At 42.8% G+C, this 22,828-nt stretch overlaps 1 protein-coding gene across 6 annotated transcripts in view; it reads right to left on the bottom strand.

The window, feature by feature from the left end:
- Window positions 1-22,828, bottom strand: part of arhgef10la (Rho guanine nucleotide exchange factor (GEF) 10-like a) — a 197,378-nt gene that overhangs the window by 134,977 nt on the left and 39,573 nt on the right. For 4 of the 6 annotated variants that reach the window (XM_080728639.1, XM_080728636.1, XM_080728638.1 and 1 more), the window contains 9 exons: window positions 22,356-22,448; window positions 20,952-21,082; window positions 19,571-19,666; window positions 17,311-17,419; window positions 15,841-15,944; window positions 14,483-14,560; window positions 12,094-12,273; window positions 8,771-8,887; window positions 6,845-6,937 (listed from right to left, as the gene is read on the bottom strand). In XM_080728639.1, the coding sequence (XP_080584765.1) occupies window positions 6,845-6,937; window positions 8,771-8,887; window positions 12,094-12,273; window positions 14,483-14,560; window positions 15,841-15,944; window positions 17,311-17,419; window positions 19,571-19,666; window positions 20,952-21,082; window positions 22,356-22,448 (1,001 nt within the window). The remainder of the gene's footprint in view (window positions 1-6,844; window positions 6,938-8,770; window positions 8,888-12,093; window positions 12,274-14,482; window positions 14,561-15,840; window positions 15,945-17,310; window positions 17,420-19,570; window positions 19,667-20,951; window positions 21,083-22,355; window positions 22,449-22,828) is intronic. The other 2 variants (XM_080728637.1, XM_080728641.1) reach the window with 2 other exon arrangements.

The raw sequence follows: 22,828 nt of genomic DNA, 5'->3' as shown, positions 1-22,828 counted from the left end.
ATCGGTACACAGTATCTCTGTAGCCGTTAAATGGAATGGGTATTTCTTACATTGATGCTCCTACATATTAGCATGCAAGCACCAGTTAAAGTTACTTTCCATCCCTCATATACTGTGTGCACAGTGCACATCCCATAATCCACACACTGCACATCATTTCGGAGCTCATATCTTTGAACTGGTAAGGGCTAGTATTGTTAATTACAAGAGAGCTGCTGCAAGGCTGCTCCTATATGCAGTATGTCTTTTTTGAGCGGTGGTCACACCGTCTCCATAGCGTGGCCGTGTGTGTAGGTATGTATGTTTGTAGGTATGTTTGTGGGTCTGTATGTAGCCTCAAGCCTCAAGCCTGTGGTGTAGTACCTTTTCTGGCCTCACATGTTAAGGGAGGGGCGCTGTTGTTCAGGCCAGGCCCCCCACACACACACACACACACATTTCTGACCACACATGTTAAGGGAGGGGCGCTGTTGTTCACACACACACACACACACACACACACACACACACACACACAGGGGGGGGGGGGGGTGGCGCACACACACACACACACACACACACACACACACACACACACACACACACACAGGGGGGGGGGGGGGGTCACTCACTCACTCACACACACACACACACACACACACACACACACACACACACAGGGGGGGGGCTGTGTTTCTCTGTACTGTAGCACTTACAAATAATTTATTATTATTATAATTATTAACAAACTGAATGTTTTAGGGTCAAATAAATTAGAGTGTGTGAAGAAACTACAGCATTGGCACACTACACTAATTGTAGAGCGACACATGGGGGGCAGAACCCTTTGTAAACTTGGATCAGTCTGAATGACAATTTACAATTTAGGCTTTTAGCAGACGCTCTTAATCCAGAGCAGGGCTGCCAACTTTCAGGAAAACCTAGGAGTGAGATTTTTTGCGAGGGGGGGGGGGGGGGGGGGGGGGCTTTGGTGACGCAAAAGAAATATAAAAAATGATATATAGGCCTATATGTTCAACAAATATTACAATAATTTTGGTTATTATTATAATTTTATCGACCCTTGGAGTCACTATTACACCAACCAGGTACAGTATGTTGCTCTAGGTGGGTGTTATTTAATTCTCCAAATCTAACCCTCAATAATGAATATGTAATTTTGAGGCAGAAATGTAGTTAATAGCCTATAATGTGGATCATTTTGTTGGGGGGTCTGGGGGTCCTCCCCCAGAAAAAAAAATAAAAGAGTAGATGTTATTTCCTGTATTCTGTTGCATTTTACAGGGAGTTTGATACTTTAATCTGGCTTTAGGATGAGAAAAATATTACATTAAGCTGCAAGTAACACAAATATTAATGAAAGAACAATTGTTTGCCATAACTGTCTCTGTATCACACTCACCTTGCTTTTGGCCCCACTGCTACAGTATACCTGCACCATTTACTTTCAACACCTGGGTGACCTACCTTCAAGTGCCACTATTGAGCAATCTTACAATGCATGTATTTGACCCATAAGTACTGCAACCCCCGCTGCACCCACCCAGTAGTGCTGTTGCGAAGCCTCCTCGACCACCGCTCAGTTCACACGGGTGTGATTTTTTCTTTTTCTTTTCTCTTGTTGAGCAAGGCAACAGCATGACCAACGCGCTTTGACCTAATAGGTCTTCATCAGGGTCCGGACATATTGATTGTCTCCACCAGCCGAAGGCAGGGGGAGAGTATGTTTTCGCCCCTGTCCGTGCGTCCGTCCGTCCGTCCTCCAAGTTTGTGTACAGTTAATCTCCGGCGCCGTTGGCCTGGACGGTGCCAAAATGAGCACACACACTCCCTGGATGCCAATTCAGAACCTCTGCCCCACATTTCTTTCAAATGGCTCTGTTCTAGCGCCACCATGAGGCCGATGTTTGCAAAACACATTTCTGTACACTACTCCTACAGATTTTGTCCAAAGATCACGCAAATCGGTAGACATCATCTCTACAGTCATGTGATCGACACGGATCTGTCTGATTATCCATATTCCATCCTGATTGGCTGATATTGGCTTTCAAAGTTTGTAAGATTGGTCCATTTTGGACAAAATGCCTCAAATCACAAATGCAGAGTGCAATTAACATGAAATCGCGCACATAGGTTCCCACTAGGCCGGGGAAGAAATACCACTTCAAATTTTTTAAATCAGCCTCATGGTGGCGCTATAACAGGCCGATTCGTGGTTTTACCTATAACTCCACCGATCAGTTTCTAACTTTGTAAGCGCACTCCCTAGATGCCAATTCAGAACCTCTGCCCCACATTTTTCACATGAGCCTGTTCTAGCGCCACCAGGAGGCCAATTTGTGCAAAACTACCTTTTGGCCAGTACTCCTACAGATTTTGTCCAAAAATCACGCAAATCGGTAGACAGTATCTCTACAGACATGTGATCGACATGGATCTCTCTGATTGTCCATATTCCATCCTGATTGGCTGAGATTGGCTTTCAAAGTTTGTAAGATTGGTCCCTTTTGGACAAAATGCCTCAAATCACAAACGCAGAGTGCAATTAACATGAAATCGCGCACACACGTTCCCACTAGGATGAGGAAGAAATGCCACTTTGCATTTTTTAAATCAGCCTCATGGTGGCGCTATAACAGGCCAATTCGTGGTTTTACCTATAACTCCACTGATCAGTTTCAAACTTTGTAAGCGCATTCCCTATAGGCCAAGGAAAAACCCTTTCCTTGCATTTTTCACATCAGCCTTTTATAGCGCCACCTGGAGGCCGACTTATGTAAGACACATTTTTGGATATTACTCCTTCAAATTTTACCCAAAATGAACACAAATCAGTACACAGTATCTCTACAGTCATATGATCAAGACGGATCTGTCCTGTATTAAATATTCCATCCTGATTGGCTAAGATTGGCCTCCAAACTTTGCAGGATTGATCCGTTTCAAAAGGCCAAGGAAGAAAATACACTACAAAATGTTCAAATCAGCCTCATGGTGGCGCCATGAAAGGCCTAAGATTGGTGAAGAACACATGCCACCCTTTTTACATTGGCCTATTATACCACCACCAGGACGCATGGCTGGTGGAGACCTGTGCACGGAAGAGCACTTCTTCTAGTTGTTATTCTAATCATTTTCATATAATAGTGCACAGTAAGATGTACAGTACATTATAAGGGTAATAATAATAATAATAATAATAATAAACTCTATTGGGTATATCGCTACAACAACATCTTAACACATTGACCGCCATTTTAACATACCTCCGTACTCCCACCTGCCATTCGTCTCCATAGACTTCCATGTAATTGGGTGTGCACGGATCATGCACACCCATGCCTAGATAATGCACCACGTGTGTCCACCTTGCTCACAGCTTTCAAACAAAAAAATCCGAATGGAAATCCGTTCAGGCATTCCTGAGATAACAGCCACTATGTTTAACAAAGATGGCTGCCAAAATGGCTGCCATGCTTGAAAGATGGGGTTGCTATGGGGGTTAAACATGACATTTCGCGATTGCTATCATGCCTACTCCATTTTTTGGGGTCAAAATTTAAAAAAAAAAAAAAAAAAAATTGAAAATTTTTTTTTTTTTTTTTTTAAATTCTCGGGACTATCGGGCCTGGCGGGGAAAGACATTGGAATAATCTCGGGACTATCGGGCCTGGCAGGGAATGAGTTAACGTGGCACATCCTATGTGGTAAAAACGACATACTATGTGGTAAGAACAACATCCTATGAGGTAAAAACAACACAGTACTTTTAAAAATAAACAAAAAAATGAAAGAAATTCTAATACATTAAGCTGTATTGGCTATTCTATCTATTAGGAGCTCATACTGTAACCCCAGTAAACGAAAGTATTTGCCTTCTCCAGCGCTGGATCGTGTAGCATTTAATAAAACACCTTTGTGTTTAGTTTAACTTTCATTGAGCACCAGATGGGTGGTATCTGCTGCATCAGGCCTCTTCAGAAGACATCAGAGAAGTTGTCAATCACAGAGACATATGGTACATTACGTTGATTTATCTACGCATCCTGTGGTTGTCTAAAGTGTTTGGCAATTGTTGTATCTGACACCTAAGAAGAGTAGAAAAGAACACATATTTGTATTCAACTGTACAGCAGGTATGCATGGCTACAGGGAATGTGCATGGCTGCATGCAAAAAGTGAATGACGAGTGGCAAAGTGAGTGACAAAGTGACTTTAACGTCATTTAATGCAATCAGATAGGACTTTTCCGTTTCTGTGGATGTGGGCTGTCAAGGCCAGAAAGTAGTTTTTTGTCACTCAGTAGGCTTTCCTGATTAACTTACGGGTACAATGATGTCACGTGCATACCCTCTCTATATTGACTCAATATTTTGAGCAATTTTTTCTTTAATGTACGATTTAATACAAAACACCAGGTTTATAGCACAGCGAAAGAGAAATGCCTGATTCACATTCATAACTTATCTTTTCAATTCATGGATAATCGATGCCTACTGGGGGATGAAATGAGTCACTGCAGTTCTCACAAGTGGAGTTCAATTCCAAGCCTTTGCACAGAATTGAAAAGTGGAGCAGTCAATTTTATTTTTATAGCGCCAAATCAAAATATAATAATCTCGCTGCACTTTACATGTAAAGCAGGTCAAGACCATATTCTTTAATTTACAGAGACCCTACACTTCCTCCATGAGCAAGCACTAGGAAACGGCAGCCATGAAAATCTCATAACATGAAAATACGTCTAACAAAGCCTGGCTCGAGGAGGATCAGCTGCCTTGACCAGTTGTGTGTGTGTGTGTGTGGGGGGGGGGGGGGGCAGAGAGAGAGAGAGAGAGAGAGAGAGAGAGAGAGAGAGAGAGAGAGAGAGATACAAGCTCACAGCGCGGCACACTCCAAGCTTGTAGATCTGCTATTTTTGAAAAATCATGTTTCTATGTCAGTGGTGCTCAAACGTTTTCATGTCAAGGACCCCCACAATGATATGTATTTGGCCATGGACCCCCATCTCAAAGTATTTAGTTCCAGGGACCCCCAGAAGCAAAATTTGAGTTATAAATGTTCGCCTAAAAATACATATTCAAAGATTTGCACACATTTTCACGACTTTTCAAAAATAGCAGATCTACAAGCTCGCCGCGCGGCACCGACTGTGAGCTTGTATATCTGCTATTTTTCAATAGCTAAAGTATAAAATAATTAAGGCACCTCCACCTTGGGCCCTAGTAACTCAGTCCCACACTGATTTCTAAAGATGTGTCTCAGTCTGAACACAGTAACCTCATCTAACAAGCCAAGTCACATACAGTATCAAACTGTCCAAAACGTCACTTGCAGTGCGTATCATTACAGAGCGCGAGACTTGCATTTTGATTTACAAGAGCGCAAGGGGTGTAATGAAAATGAAACAGTAGTTTTATACTACAGAAGAAATGGCGAGCAGCATTCAGTGGACAGACGGAGAAATTCAACGCCTTCTGGCACTTTGGGGGGGATGCCTCAGTACATGAGAAATGTACAGGAACAATTAAGGCAATATGTGAAGACATATCTCACAGCATGGCAGACAATGGGTTCACAAGGTCCTACTGTAAGTGCAATGTCAGAGGAAAATTGAAAAATGTAAAAACACGTGAAGAGAGAAAAGTTACCACGATAACCAAAGCAGATATGTTGACACAGGGCACTTTGGGTTGAAGTTGTTAAAATCAGTCTGAACACACAGATCAAAATCAGATTCAGGCTAGATTTGACTGCAGTCTAAATCCAGCCTTAGAGTCTAGACTACGAACAACACACAGACACCTTTGGGTCACTGGGACGGTTCTCCTCCTACCTGACTGGTTGAACCTCCTGTACCAGGTTCCTTGGAAAGGCACCCTCTAGTTGGTGCCCTACGTTTTCGCTTTGCACAAAGGTCTCATATCACTGTTATGTTGATGACACTCAACTATTTTGCTCTTTCCCTCCCTCTGGCACACATGTTGAAGTGTGCATCGCTGAATGCCTGACTGACATCTGACAGTAGGGGTCTTCCCACAAGCTCAAAGCAGAAAAGAACTGAGCTTTTCTTCTTCCCTGAAAAGCTGTGACCCCTGCAGGATCTTTCCATTCCCATTGACAACTCCCAAGTGGCTTCTGTTCCAAATGCCAATAGACAAGGTGAGGTACTGGACAGTCATTGCAGCGACATTGCAGCGATCACTTGATCCTGTCGGCTTTCACTTATCTTACAAACAACATCCATAGGATCAGACCGTTCCTCACCAAGGATACTGCTCAGCTCTCTATCCAGGCTTCTGTCGTCTCCAGGCATGACTATTGCAGTCGGTATATTTTTGGCTGTTACACTGGCATTCTCACTGAAGCCCTTCCAACAGTGGCATAGCTAGACTCTCATAGGCCCAGGAGTGAAGCACTCAAGGGGCACATCTAAAAAATGTTTTGTTTAATTCACGACTGTAAAATATCTGAAATACAATCCTATCATAGCCATCCACAAAACATAGCTTATTCTGAAGGACACAAAAAAGAAAGTAGGTTGACAGTCACAGTATACAATCCAAGGGCAGCACACATCACATTAGCGAATGGCCAGCACCACCCCTGATGGACAATGACAGACTGTGTGTAGTGTGTGGAAAGGTATTAATTGGCATAACAAATACACTGGCAAATGTGCCAACCATGTTGTTTTAGTAATTTTTTTATGAAAAAAAAAAAAACATTGGAGATTCATACTTATGGACATTGCTGCCAAACTTTGGACCCTACACAGAGTTTCCCCATATTGAGCTTGCTTCAGTTCAACACAACATTAAAAACAAACGACAGCATGTACCTGCAGCAGGAGAATGAATTGAGGGAATCTCTGAATGGGCTTCACCATTAAGCCATACAGGGTGATCCGGTCAACACTGGATGCTTGTTTCTTCTGAAAGAGAGTAGAGAGAGAAGAGAGAGAGAGAGAAAATCAGGTCAAGAGGTGAGTAGAATGCGGATGAAAAGAGATTTCTCCTGACAGAAAGCAGAAGGAATGTTTCTCCTGCTTTGATAGGAGCAGGATAGATAGAATACCCTGTGGATCTTAGGTTGTGTAGGAGTGTGCCTTGGCACATACAGTAAGTTAGTGATATCAGGGCACGTATGCCAAAGGAAGCGGTTTGTGTGTGTGTGTGTGTGTGTGTGTGTGTGTGTGTGTGTGTGTGTGTGGGGGGGGGTGTGTGTGTGTGTGTGTGTGTGTGTGTGTGTGTGTGTGTGTGTGCACGTGTGTGTGTGTGTGTGTGTGTGTGTGTGTGTGCGCGTGCGTGCGTGCGTGCGTGCGTGTGTGTGTGCGCGTGTCCACGCCTGAGTGGGTGTGTTTAACACATAAGACGTGTGGGTTTGGGTCACAACACAGAAAGCTACTGTATATTGCAGTGGTGTGCATTATCGCGCTTTATCACAAAAAAATAAAATAAAATATGTGCACCGTTGACAGGTTCAGCATAATGGCAAACCGTCAGATGCATCGGGTGCATTTAGTAGATGGGAGGGATGCACTACAGTATGAGACAGAAGTGGAAGGAGAAATAAATATCTTTTATGGACTGTAATGTGCTTTAACGCTGCAATGACTAAAGCATCTTTTCCTGGAGTGCACAAAAGCAAGCGACAGCTATATGTATAAAAGCACATATAAAGATGCCAGTCCTTGTCATGGCTTGGTATTTACCCAGTGGCTTCAAATGACAGCAGGTATGGTTTAATTGTCCAGCTCAAGGACATTTTGACAGGCCACCTACTAGCTGTTGACGGACACACACTGGGTGTTGAATAGATTGAACGAGTGACCTTTTAGATACAACACCATCTCTCTAAAATTCTAAATGGTAACTTTAAATAGTCACATTGGCCTTTGCATTTCTTCCAGGTTCTTGTGTATCAAAGAATGGTGAAAACCGTATTTGTTTACAGGCAACTGTAATACGCTAAATGAATTGTTGTTACAGTTTTTATTAGTTCGTAATTTGAGCAGACAGTAGACTGAATTAACCACCAATTACGGCTACAACATTATAATATTTAGAGAAAAAGTAACGCACATCCTCCTGTTCTTGGTGCTGAGCTAAAAACTGACAGTGCAGTAGTACTAGAAACAAACAAGATAGCTCGCACTCACTTTCTCTGTAGCTCCAATTCTTTTATTTAGCAAACAGCAAAAAAATATAAGTTTCGACCCCTAAGGTCTTCTTCAGTACAACATTATAATAAACATTTTAATAACTAAGGCATAAACACAATCAGAATGGGAGATTTGAACATTCTGTTATGGGAGGGGCTTGGTTAAATCATCATGCCAGTTAATTCTAGTTGTGCAAGACATATGACGTATATGACTCTATATTTTGGCAAGGTTTCACCTTGATCTAATCGCTAATGACTTCCATTAGAAACTTAAAAAAGAATATGTGAACTGAAAATACAATGCATGGAGCTACCTCCTTGGCCTACTGTCAGTGTGCACAACAAATCTGGTGCTGATCAGTCCAGCTGTTTGTGAGATTAGCCCCAGAAAGCCAGACAAACAAACAGGGGAGAACGCCTAATTTCTCCCCCTTACCTGGCTGAGATATATAAAAAACGTAAAAAGAAGAAAAGCGATGGAATAAAGTAATCCACCAAATGTATGAATAAATGGACCATCGTAAAGTGCTTTGAGTTCGCAACTTGCTTAGAAAAGCGCTATAAAAATGCAATCCATTATTATTATATTATAAATACTCACCTTCAAGAACTCCAGGAAGGCAGGCTTGGACAGGCACGCTTTTTTAATGAGCGCCATGGCATTGGTGAAGTTGTTCACATACTCGCTGTAGACATCAAGCACCATGGACTTGGAAAACTAGATCAAAACAAAGAATAATTCATAGTAATAAAACATGATTATCAGGTATTATGATTATACTAGGAGGAAGATTTTGTTTTTAAATCTGTGTATTTCAATCAGGCCTTTTGACTTGGAGGCTTTCAGCTTTCAGGAGGAGAACAAAAATACAAAGGGAAGGCATATTTGCATATGGTGGTCTATTAGACTAAGGTTAACTCCACAGACACATACAAAACAGAAATAGTACGAAACTATGGCACCACCTCTTTAAACCCTCTAGTGAAACTAACCTGAATTATTCGCCACGGAATCTCTTCGTCAGAATTGGCAGATCTACAAGCTCACAATGCATTGCAACATGCTTGTAGCCGTTCAAGTGCTTAGGCCCAGTGGGTGGGCAGTATTAATACAGTATCTGGTGAACAGTAAGGGGTTAAGTGTAGAGATGTCAACTCGGGATTCCAAGATGACCTCTACCAATAGCTATTTTTCTGAAACATTGTATAGGCTTAAATGAAATCCCTGAAGGTATTACAAGCCCTACAACCAGAGGGTCCAGCGGTCTGTCATGACTCGTGTTGGATTATTTGTCTGTGACATCCATCTATTTTCCTCCGATATGTTCAGTCAAAGTCAGAGAAGGGCCAATCCATGACACCTTCACAAACCATTTGAAGGGCATGGCGACAACCCCACATTTTTTACTCAAGTAAAAGGATCAATACTGCATTATAGAAGTACTCAGTTACAAGTAGAAGTACGGAATTCAAAATGTACTTGAGTAAAAGTATGAAAGTGTTGGCATCAAAGTGTACTTAAAGTACTAAAAGTAAAAGTACAGAATGTTTGAAAATAACTGATCTACAAGCTCACAACGCGTCGCATCGCGACACGTTGTGAGCTTGTAGATCGGCTATTTTCAAATAACCAAGGTATAAAATAGGGCTAGAGTGGATTATTGTATGTATTATGATATAATCATGTATATCTGCAAAGTAACTAGCAACTATAGTTTTCAAATAAATATAGTGGAGTAAAAGTACACCCATCTATTTTCCTCCGATATGTTCAGTCAAAGTCAGAGAAGGGTCAATCCATGATACCTTCACAAACCATTTGAAGGGCATGGCGACAACACCATGAGCAGTCTATGAGTATACAACAATAAAATATCCTTGCTAAAAACGTCTGTGTTATTTTAAACTAAGAGTGTACAAATGTAACCTCACAGGTCCAGTTACAAATGAATTAATATCTCAAGACAGATTTGGCTAACAAGCAGAACCACAGCCATAAACGTGTAGTGCTGTTAGTACTGTAGGAATAAACCATATAGTATATAAATAGAGAGCGGACAGCCCCGCCCCCAGCTATTCATTTCAATAGCGCTCAGTGGCGTTTTGAAGCATGCGGAAGTAGCTAATCCAGGTGCATTGTGGGGGAAATTGGCAACTAAATAGTTGCCAAAATGTGTTACGTCAAGACGTAATTATGTTACGAGCGTCACTTGACGTCCATTGAACCCTATTGTAGACCCCAGCGGCGCGCTCTTATGCTCGTGCATGTATAGTTCCTCCCCGCCTGCTGTTCCAGCTTTGGCCAGTAGGGAGGCTGCTTCAATATTTACAAGCCGTTCTGGGGGCTTGGAATAAACCCAGAAGCACCTGGGAGGAAGTGGACCAAGGAAGGGGCGGAGCCAAACAAGTTCAGGTGGTGCCCCCAGCGGCAAAAACAAAGAAATCGGTTCCCAGATTGCAAATGGATTAACACTGAGGATCTCACTGTGTCTATGTACAGTATGCGTGTGTGTATGCACAGTAGCTGTACAGCAATGTGTCTGCCTGTGTGCCTGCGTGTATCTGTGAGGCCTGCCTGTAACGGGGCAGACATTCATTTTCTCTCCTTTCAATTAAACCCACGCAGGGCGCTGCTGGCAGCAGTCCCCGACGTGTCAGGAAAATGAGAGAATCACAAATTGGTGAATCCCAAATTAACCCTTCACCTTCCACATGAGAGCCAGCACCATATCCCTCCTGCCACAGTGAGGGCCATTACCAGGGGCGTCACAAGGGGGGGGGGGAAAGTGGGACTGAGTTACTAGGGCCCAAGGTGGAGTGGCCCTAGTAACTTTAGCTATTGAAAAATAGCAGATGTACAAGCTCACAGCACGGCACCGAGTGCCGCGAAGCGATCTTGTAGATCTGCTATTTTTGAAAAGTCGTGAAAATGTGTGTAAATCTTTGAATATAATATATATTTTTAAGCGAACATTTGGAACTCAAATTTTGCTTCTGGGGGGGGTCCCTGGAACGAAATATTTTGAGCTGGGGGTCCATGGCCAAATACATATCATCTTGGGGGTCCTTGACATGAAAAACTTTGAGCACCACTGACATGGAAACATTTCAAAAATAGCAGATCTACAAGCTTGCAGCGCGGCACTCGCTGCCGCGCTGTGAGCTTGTATATCTGCTATTATTCAATAGTTAACATTCATGGGGGGCCCCCGCAGTGAATCCTTGTACCCAGGGCCCAGAATCTGGTGTGACGCCCCTGGCCATTACCAAACATTACTGCTGCTGGCCCCAGAGGCTGACAAATGCATGGCCACATGAAAGGGGAAAAATCGATGAGGAGCACCATCATCACAGTTCCACCGGCCTTCTCTTTTCAGCGAGGACTCATTTGGTGGCCCGACCTGTGAATATCAATGGAACAACACTATAATGACCGACTGAGAGGGAGAGGGTCGAAATGTGGCCTGTCTAATAGACAAATAAAGAGCAGGCCTTATGGAAGAGCTACACTGCCGAGGGTCTTAACTGAACGCTCATACATACTGTAACACTACTATCTTGTTGCCAGAAATCAGTAAATGTGTATAAAAGAACCCGTGTGGTGGTGACATTCATCACGGCTATAATTGACTCCATGTTTGGGATGAACTACTCACAGTCTAAAAGTTAGATAGAAATGGCGAGAAAAAATTACCCCCCTTACCTGGCAAACAAGTTCTTGATTACATTTTATACGGCACACCGGCAGAGGCAGAACACATTTTATACAGTACACACCGAGGCAGAAAACAAACACTCACACATGCGTGGAAACACACTGTAACCAAAGCACAAATAAATCCAACCAATTTTCATTTTCATTACACAGACAGACATGTAGTGTGGCTCACATACACACACACACACACACACACAGACACTAACCGAAGCGACAAATAAGTCTCCAATTTTCTCGCTGCTGTCCCACTCAGCCACACGTGAAGCCAGGGCAATCTGGAACATGGAATGACACTGCGTGATCTCCCACAGTCTGAAGAATATAGGCCTGATTTTCCTTGGGCTCAGGATCCGGGGATCAGCCTCCATCAAGGGTCTGTGGTACTCCTGATGAGATTGAGATAGAAAATGCAGTTCTTTCTTAAGGTGTCAATGTTGTTTACGCATGCAATTGTTTGTGGGTAAATGTGTGTGTGTGTGTGTGTGTGTGTGTGTGTGTGTGTGTGTGTGTGTGTGTGTGTGTGTGCGCGTGCGTGCGTGCGTGCGTGCGTGCGTGCGTGCGTGCATTAGTAGTGTTTGCAGACAGTGGACAGTATATCCTCCATCTCATTAGATGTTCCAGACAGTAAAAACAAAAGAAAAGAACAGACCGACAGAAAAGAACAAAAGGCAGTGATCGCTCAGCTCAAGAAAGATTTACACTACGCAGTCACAGTCCATGGAAAACTAGCCTAGAGTCTCTACTGCACACACTCAGCATCACAACAGTAGGGATGGGACGATATGAAAATTTCATATCACGATTATTGTGACAAAAGAAATCGCGATTTACGATATTATCACAAAAATCAAAATCCATTATCCTGGGGCGGAACATTTGCCCTAAAAATAGCAGATCTACAAGCTCACAACGTGTCACGTTGTGACGCGTTGTGAGCTTGTAGATCGGCTAATGTTTTGGCAAAGACATTTGATAGAGTGAAAAAAAGACTGTATCAGGTAGGCCTACCTACGTATATTATAAGTACCTTTTACCAGTTATAGAGGGTTTAAGTGGTACCGGATATGCAGCTCTGCAAATAAAAGGTGAATTGATCCCAGTGCATAACGGAGGACGACGTCACAATATATTAAATCTCCACAATACGATTATCGCGAGTGTTTTTTATCACGATAAATGATAATATCGCGTATCGTTCCATCCCTACACAACAGTCTAGCACAACACTCAAGGTGAAATGTAATAATGAATGGCAGAATGATAATGGCTGGGGACAAGTCCCAGCGGAGGTAACAATGCTAAAGCAACATCAGCTGGATGGATGCAGGGCCACTGATTGACTCGTCAGCCCCCTCGGGAATTATGCATGGACCTTCTGAAATGAGTTTCCTCATGTGGAAATAAAGAAAGCGCTCTCTGGAGACGAGTGAGATGGCTTTTCATGTGAACATATTGATATTGATATTGTTGTTGTGTACGAGCTGAACATGAAGCCGCAAAGGAACATAACCCGATAAACTGATCTACTTGAACCAGAATGGGATGGACAGTGGTTATTTGTATTGTTTATTTACAAGCCTGTCTCAGCTGGACCCTAAATTCATCAAGGCAATATAATCATTGACATAAAGATTATGCATGGGCGGCCACATTTAGGTGTACAATTGTGTAATCTGTTTTTTCTTTTATTAATGTTTTATATTTTTAAAGGAGCTATAGTCAACTTTTTCTTGAAAAACAGACGCTAAAATAAATAATGTGTTTCTATTCAAAAATGACCACAAAAAGCTTAAATAATGATAAAATAATCATTTTGGCCATTGTCAGGCCGACTTTGTTTATATCCCTCTTCTATTCTTTATATGGATTGATAAGGGATGTAAACAAAGTCGGCCTGACAATGGCCAAAATGATTATTTTATCATTATTTTATGCTTTTTGTGGCCATTTTAGTGTCAGTTTTTCAAGAAAAAGTTGACTAAAGCTCCTTTAAAGACGTTCGATGTCTATTTCTGCTTGAGGCCTTTCAGCTTTCATATTCATTCTATCCGGGGAGTCACTATTTACCACTTGGCTAGACTTGGTGAATAACAAGCCCCAATTCAAAGGGAGCGAATATGAAACGTATCAAACAGACCTTTTGTGTCATTGGACAACAAAAGGTCTAACCACTAGGTCTTGACGGCAACAGATTTCACTGCACATCCTTCCATTGAATTGATTGCTGTTGTTTCCATTTGGGCAGGAGTTTCTTTTTGCTTCTCTCGTGAGGAGATAACAATAATCTCTTTTGCATGCCAAAAAACAAGGGATTAGAGAGGAAGGACCGAAGCCCAAGAGCCAGTCTCTCTCTCTCCTCTCACCCTCCCTCTCAGCATCTGCACAACGCCTCAGGAGCACACAAAGCTGTTTCATCAAAATTATTCACGCCAAGACACCCAGGTAATTTGATGAATATCACTGCTTTTCTTTTAACTCCTTTAACTCGTAACGCCTATGCGGCGAGGTTATTGCACATGGCAGAGAAGGGGAGGGGACTACAGGTTTTGGGCTTTGGTTGTTGTGGTGATGGGGGTCGGAGGGGGGCCTTCTCACCTGCAAGATCCTCCTGAGAGACTCCAGGTAGCTGCGTTCACTCTGAATGATGGAGCCCAGGATATGGCGTCTGACAACCTGGGGAAGACACAGGCAAGGACCTGTCAGGGTAATTCAGGCACCTTACGAGGACATGATGGTGAAGGGGGGGTGTGGGATGAGGCGCTGCTGGGCGCGGTGTGGTTCCAGTTAAGCAGAGAACAGGGTGATGGATGGCACTATAATCATGTGTTTGTCACAGGGAGGTAAAGGACTTGAAGCAAGGGTAGCTCGCTATGAAGGAGGCCCCCGATGTTTCAGAGCTTAATGGTAGAGGCTTTAACCATTGACATGAAAGGGGCTGTTTTATTTTCCCCCCGATTCAATAAAACTCACTCTCTCAAGACAGCATTACCAGAATAGTATCTAAAGAGATGTGAAAAAGAAAAGAAAAAGGAGAGATAGGATAGAGAGCAAATGCATCCTCTTGAGTATGCACATAATAGCCCAGAGCATAGACTAGATCTTATGTAAACTGTCTCTTCGTGCAAATGCTTGATACCTCGATATGTGAGGATACTACCTGCATTATTTTACAAAGAAAGTAGCCTTGACAAGAATAGTGAGCCATCAAGATCACCCATTATTCTAATGATCTGTGCAGCATATACATACCACGTCAAAGCATATGAAATAATGTTTTGTGTGTAGTACATAATACAAATGTCATGATATGACTAACACTATATGATTATTATTGGCTGTGGGGGTGCACTGAGTGAGGTTTTGAACATGAATTATTATTACACATTCCATTTTGTTCTCACTATAATTAAGTACAATGCTTCCTGGGGTGTACTACTGTATTAGTGCCTCTTCGTGCATTTCTACTCCATTTCTCTCAAATTAGTCCTGCAGTTTTGTAATACTGCACAGAACAACCCAAATTACACAAAACACAGAACTATAGCAACGAGCAGACCTGGTTTGACCAGACCATTCCTGGTTACTTTAGATGTTTGAAAATAGATTAAAACTGTTCTAAACTATTCCTCTGCGGAATGAAGAAAAGTTTGGCAAGCACACTTGATTGACACCTTTTGTTTAGTTTTTCATTGCTTTTTATAATGTGCTAAGAATAACACATGATAATGCCTGAGGTGTCAAATGCTTAATCTCCCTTGGTGTCGTGTGTTGTAAATAGCACATCTACATAGTAATTTTCATTGTGCAAGACTGTGCTTGTAGATTTGATATTTTCGGGGTCGTGACAACGTGATTGTCGATCTGGTATTTTTGCTGCACGATTCCGATGTGAGATACCGGTGCACAACAAACTCTAAATGAGCCTTGTAGCGATGTCCAGCCAGATCATGTACCTGTTGGCTAGTCAACCCCTCTGGCATGGGGCACAGCTGTGGTGGAGGGTGCTTGAACTCTGATAGAGCCACGTCCAGGTAACCTGCATCATCGTCCAGGTCCTCTGCAAAGGGGACAGAGAGAGAGAGAGAGAGACAGAGAGAGAGAGAGAGAGAGAGAGAGAGAGAGAGAGAGAGAGAGAGAGAGAGGCACACAGATGAAAAAAAACAGAGACACAAAGAGAGAAAGGGCGATTGAGACAGACCCTTCACTGCAGCTGATGACACAATGTGACACGCAAAGTTTATTAAATCTAAAATATGAAGACACCTCTTCTAAATCACCACCTAGTGTGAAGTGAGCAGTGCCATTTATGAGTTAATTTCGTGAAGTGTCCTGCGAAGCTTGGCCAATGTGACCCTGGGCGTACAACAGACTTTGGACACTTTGTACAAAGATGTAGGCCAGATGTAGGCCAAGCTATGAAGCTTGGCCAATTTGACCCTGGGCGTACAACAAACTTTGGACAAAGCCAAACGTTGGAGCTTAGCTCCTTCCTGGAGTACCGCCCAAAAACTATAGAGAGAGAAAGAGAGAGAGAGATAAAGAGATAGAGAGACAGGCCCTGAAGAGAAGAAAAGGAACTTTAAAAACTAACACTATCTCTGTAGGAGCAAAGGGAACACACAGACACTCTGCAGAACCGCGTTCTGACACACTCACTTCTCTGCACGAGTACAAAGACCCTCATAAAAATCTACACTTCTCCAGAACGTAAAGACACTGATACCAGAAGCACGCTTTGTTCCAATTAAAGACATTGGAATGATAACAGGGTGTCTCGGTGAAAGGAAGCCCACCCCCTCGCCGCCCCTGATCCAACACTAAAATTAGCAACAGTGGCCTCTTTACCTCTTCGTGATGGCTCTGAGATTTTGTTTGAGGCGTGAGGGGATTGATATCTGCGGTTTGTGGAGCTGCTCAACACTCTATTAATGGAAGCTAATCTCAGTCCATTGTTGGGCTTGGATTCCAAGGGTGTGGGAGCTATATCGTATCACTTACTTAAAAAAATAAAAAATAAAAAACTAAGAAACTGACCACAACGCCTCTTTTTAATCTGGGTGAAGCAGCTTAACTTATTCTTGCATTGTTTTTGTTTGTTTTTTTCTGGGGGGAAAATCTATTCATTTAGAACTATTCTTCCCTGCTGTTCTTTCCCCCAGTAATGCAGGGATTGGAAAAAGCAAATGGGGAGACTTTATCTTCCATCAGCTCCTAAACAATACTTTGGTTTGGCAAACATCGCACATAAGCAGCTATCCAAGTCAAAGAATGAGTTCATATTGAGTTCACAAGACATTCTAAGCAACTCAGTCTTCTCATACAATCTGCATCGCTAAATAGCGTATGACCTTCAATGCACAAGGGTTAGCTGGCATAAGTTAGTTAAAGAAAGAAAATGCTTTGCAAAACTTTCACAGGCTTACCCGTTTGGTCTTTCTTGTGGAGGAAGGAGACTCGGCGCATGACGGCTATTTTGGTCTTCTCAATTCCATCCTTAGTTCCACTCTTGGCTGCCTTCATTAATTGCTGAACCTGGTTGAGAGGAGCGAGGAGGGCTGTCATTTCCCAGGGAAGAAGCTTGCCTAAGAGTTAAGAGCCTATAGTGGCACTCGGGATAATGGAACAGTGATTCAGAAGCCTGCAGCGTTGCTCAATGAGGGGAGAATACAGTTGACCACAGTGGCGTCAGTTCAGAAAAAGCTAAGGTACAGTATGGCAACATGACTGGTGTCCTTTGCGCACGTGCAAGACACCAGTCATGTTGCCATTCCTTAGCAACGGGCATGATACATTTATTTTAAAAAGTACATTTTATTTTTCCCCCCGTTTCTACGGTTTATTGGGCTGGATATGGCAGCCTGGAATGGTTGTTAGAGTGCAGCTAAACTTGGCATGTTAGTAAACGTGCCACAATTAACAATAATGCATTGCACCTGTGCAGCTGACCTGTGGAACCTGGGAATATACCATTTTGTCAAGATGGGGAGAATAAAAGTGTGGGGAATATAATTATAATACCTTGTTAACTCATACCTCGCGATCCCCGTAGAGCCCGTAGATTTCCCGCTGTACCGCGCTGCCATGCCCGTAGAGCCCGCAAAGTTTAATTAGCTTTAATCATTATGAAAGGATTAAAAGTATTAGCGCAGATTTTCGCTGATTCTGGCTCTTTAGGCCCGCCCCCCTAACTGTATCCGGTCATTTCCGGTCTGGACCGGATCCAGCTTTCCGTATCCAGTCTGAGCCTGGGCCATAGTCCCGCCTCCATTGGTTTACTGTGTAACAGAAGTGGAAGCTACTGGGCGATGGAACGCTCGTTTTTCAATCTGATTTTTGCGTTTGGAAACTTTGATCCAGTCTCTACACGCCTGGATTATGATCCCCGCACATATCGTGCGTTTTGTGCGCGAACGTGTCCACGTGTTACCATAGCGCACAGTTGGCTTTTTTCAATGCTTTTTCATGTAAACACTGGCTGATAAGCAGAGATACAGCGTGGCAACGGATATGTCTTTTTCAATGGGGTTTTTTTGTATTCGAAAGCTTGTCACCGAGTCTACACGTCTACTAGATGAGTCGCGCACAGATTGTGCACGATGCGTGCGCGTGCCCACGTTAAAAGGTAAGGACAATTTGGCAGCTGCTTACTACAGCTATGTTTAAAATGGCAGAGAAAAAGTTAAAGTGACCATTTTGTTAAATTTTGCATTTGTAGTTATTTTACTGTAATTTAACAACATAACAACCATCACAGATTGACAAAGAAACATTCATGGATTTATATTTAAAAGTAACTTGTATTTTCCCCCCTGGACCCAGGGTATGGCAGCTGCATACCCCTGCCATACCCAATTGACGCCCCTGGTTGACCACAAGCCACCCCGCCCTGAGCATCACAGAGGCCCTGCAACCAGACTCCACACACCCCAGAATACACTCATGGCGCAGCTAGTATTTTTAAGTGATGCCGCTTCAGGAAACTGGGTCATTAATTGGGAGCAACTTGGCGTGATGTTCATGGAAGTATACAGGCATAATACTATTGAGTGAGTAGTTAATGTGTCCCATAAACCTGTCCTCGAACCACACGTCTATTGAATGGCTGACAAACATTAAGAAGGAGACGATGATAAAGTGTCTTTGGATGTACAGTACTACAGTAGCATACAGGCTACTTCATGCACATGCGTTTTATTGGCTGTATTAGTTCTACACAAGACAACATTGTTACACAAAACTCTCTCTGAAGTAATTTCTTTTCCAGACCATCCCTTGTATATTCCAGCAGCTGAGAAGAGAGCAAATCCTAATAATAATGATAATAATTGTCTTAGGGTTGATGAAAGGGCAGGCAAATGAATAAAGACAGCAATAGAGCGGTGAACATGCAGTACATAGGGTAACAGGATAGGTGAGCACTAGGGACATCTGGGCATCTCAATATAAAATTGTCTATTATGTCCAGAATGTAAAAACAAAATTAATATTTGGAAATTGTTTTTAAGTAAAGTAAAGTATACACGATTAGAACATGCTTAAACATTCCCGAATTAAGGTCTAATATTTCTACAATATCAAAAATAGTAAAATAGCAGTTCCTAATCCGACGCTATATTCGTGCTTTTGGCTTCCTAATTTGAAAACACTGGTAGAACTGCCATTGTTTAACGGCCAGTGAGGTACCTTGGTGTCACCGTTGTGCTTGCCGGCCAGCCTCATGGCCAGATCTCGTTTGGTCCTGGCACAACGCTCCCGCAGCCGACGCACTTCAGGGGAGAGCTACAGGTGACGTACGCGGGAGGAGGGGTGTAAGGGTGAATGGTTGTGGTGTGGCGGGGTGAAGGGGTGACGGGGTGTGTGGCACGTCTCATTAAGTAAGCCACAAGGGGATGGACGGATGGAATGATGGAAGGAATGATGGAAGGAAGGAAGGAAGGAGGGAAGGAAGGAAGGAAGTTCAGAGGGCGGAGGAAGACGACAGACAAGGGAAATGGAGGGTAAAAGTGATCAAGGCAAAACAGGCAAAGCAACACCAGGGATTAATCACCAGCTCTAAGAGTGAAAGCTTTAAGCAATGCTTTGGTCAAAAGGGCTAATGGCTGACTGAGACTAATAGCCACTGATTTGTGGAGGAGGGGAAGGCAGGCAGCATGGGACAGACATGAAGGAAAACTAATCTGTCGCAAAAAGAAAAGAAAAAAAAATCAGCCGTCCCCAGGTGCTGGAGCTAAGTAGTGAACCGAATGAAAGGCAAAATTCAGCCACACTCGGTGAACAATTAATGAAGCAGCGTTAATTATAAAAGTCAAGGTGTTTCTCATGAAGGCTGTGTTGGCTTAAAAGCATTGGCGTTATAATTAAAAGTTTCTTCCTTTAATGCTTAACAAAGTGTACTCAAAATCTTCCTTTTGTGTTCATTGGCTTGGGACACACATTCAGGAGATCCGAGAGATTTTCATACAGTATATCCCGGTAATTACTGTACACCTCTGCAATGCCTATCTCATTTCTGTCCTGCTACAACAAGCACTTTCCCCCCTCTCCCTCCGATTCTGAAAACATTGATTTAAATCAGGGTATTTTAAGATTCAATGAGGTGATATTCATACCCACACACTGTCAATATGTAAAAATATGTAAAATTATGATGTTGGGATTCTGTGCATTAATAATCACTCAACTCAGCAAAATATAATATACGTATTACCGTGACTATTTCAAACCCCCCTGTGCCTACAATGACATGCACAGTGAAGCCTGCAGGTGTCAAACAGTGGCATGATGTGAATGTGAGCACAGTGCCATCATGTGGAGGATCAAGACACCACAGTCACGCTCTGGTCTAGCAAAGAGGAGAGTTTCTGAGGCATTTCAAACAGAAATGCTTGTTGTTTACTTGCAAAGACGACGTACAGCCTCGGCTCTTACAGTATATATTTGTCATCTTCTTTAAGACAGACAGACACAAGCACTGACGTGTGTACACACACACACTGTACACAATACACATACAGAACATGCATTCACACACAAACATGGACACCTGTCCTGCATGCCCACACACCTTGCTGCGTGTTGGTAGTTTGCTCTCTGTATCAGACTGCTCATCATAGCTCTCAAATTCACTGGAACTCCAGCCGTTGTCTGCGTCCAAATGGCCAACATCTCGCTGAACATCTTCATAGATCATATCTACTAAAACACACAGACATAGCGTATACACACATATGCATATATACGCATGCATGCAGGCACGGATGCACGCATGCATGTACACGCATGCATGTACACGCATGTACATGCATGCGCACACACACACACACACACACACACACACACACACACACACACACACACACACACACACACACACACACACACACACACACACACACACACACACACACACACACACACACACACACACACACACACACACACACACACACACACACACACACACACACACACACACACACACACACACACACTGTAGTAGCTGTAGTAGGGATGGGACGATGAGCGATATTATCGTTTGATCTTGATAAAAAACACACACGATAATCGTATCGTGGAGATTTAATGTATTGTGATATCGTCCTCCGTCATGCACTGGGATCGATTCACCTTTTGCAAGCTGCATATCCGGTACCACTTAAACCTTCTATAATTGGTAAAAGGTACTTATAATATTACTTACTTGATACAGTCTTTTTTTCACTCTCTATGAAATGTCTTTGCCAAAAAATTGCCGATGTGACCTTGTAGATCTGCTATTTTTTGGCAAATGTTCCGCCCCAGGATAATGGATTTTTATCGCGATGATATCGTAAATCGCGATTTCTTTTGTCACAATAATCGTGATATGACATTTTCATATCGTCCCATCCCTAAGCTGTAACTGATACTCTAATTGTTGAACAAAATACAAAGTGAGCAGGTATCGATTCAGCCGCTTGCTCAAGGGCACCTCAACAAGACACACAAGCACGAACATATCAAGCACATGCACTCCCAGGCAACACTTCCACTTTAAGTAGCAGATCCATATAACATGAAACAATGCCTTCAGAATTCCACTGCATGTTGGAGATCACACTGAGATCCTTTGGCAAGTGGAGGATCAATGACAGACTTAATGCACATAAGTTACACAGATGGTCTTTTTGCCCTTGTGAAATATCCAATTGATTTGACTTTAAAAGGGGCTCTTATCTCTGATAGATTGATAATGGATCAGCACAATTAATGCTGATCCAACCAACCACACAAAGAGAAATGTTTTGTAAGCGGTTTCCAGAGCAGACCAGGCACCTATGCACCATGCTTCTTCTTTGAAGTCACGTGCACGCGCACACACACACCACACACCACACACCACACACACACACACACACACACACACACACACACACACACACACACACAGTGAGGACCCTCCCCGCACCCACCCACCACTTGTACTGACCTTCCTCAGGAGACAGTGGGTCCTCACTGGGTACATCATCATAGATCACGTCAGTATTGTCTGTCTGGGGCTCAGTCTCCACCTTACATATCCCTGGCACAGAATAGAAAACACAACACATTGCTTTTTAATGTACTCTAGAGAACGATGGATAATGTCCACCGTTCTCTACTATCTACTATGAGGGAGATAGTACTATCTCCCTCAAATCCTACCCCCCCAGTCAGTATAACATATTATAATCGTCTGTCAACCTATCTATCTATTTGTCTAATACAGTACAGTACTTATATGTAGGACTAGAAATGAAAACATGTCAAAACTATTACTTTTGGCAAAGAGGAATAGAGAATAAAAATATATATCCTTGATATTACATTCTCTAGTTGGAACTTTACCCAGCATACGTACATTTACATTCTCGCTGCATCACACTAGCATTTAAAAAGTCTACCCCTCTCCACCACTTCAGG

Source organism: Nannobrachium achirus (assembly GCF_963921795.1).
Source record: "Nannobrachium achirus genome assembly, chromosome: 6".
In the NCBI taxonomy this organism is placed as follows: domain Eukaryota; kingdom Metazoa; phylum Chordata; class Actinopteri; order Myctophiformes; family Myctophidae; genus Nannobrachium; species Nannobrachium achirus.
This window is presented reverse-complemented; position numbering and strand designations above follow the sequence as displayed.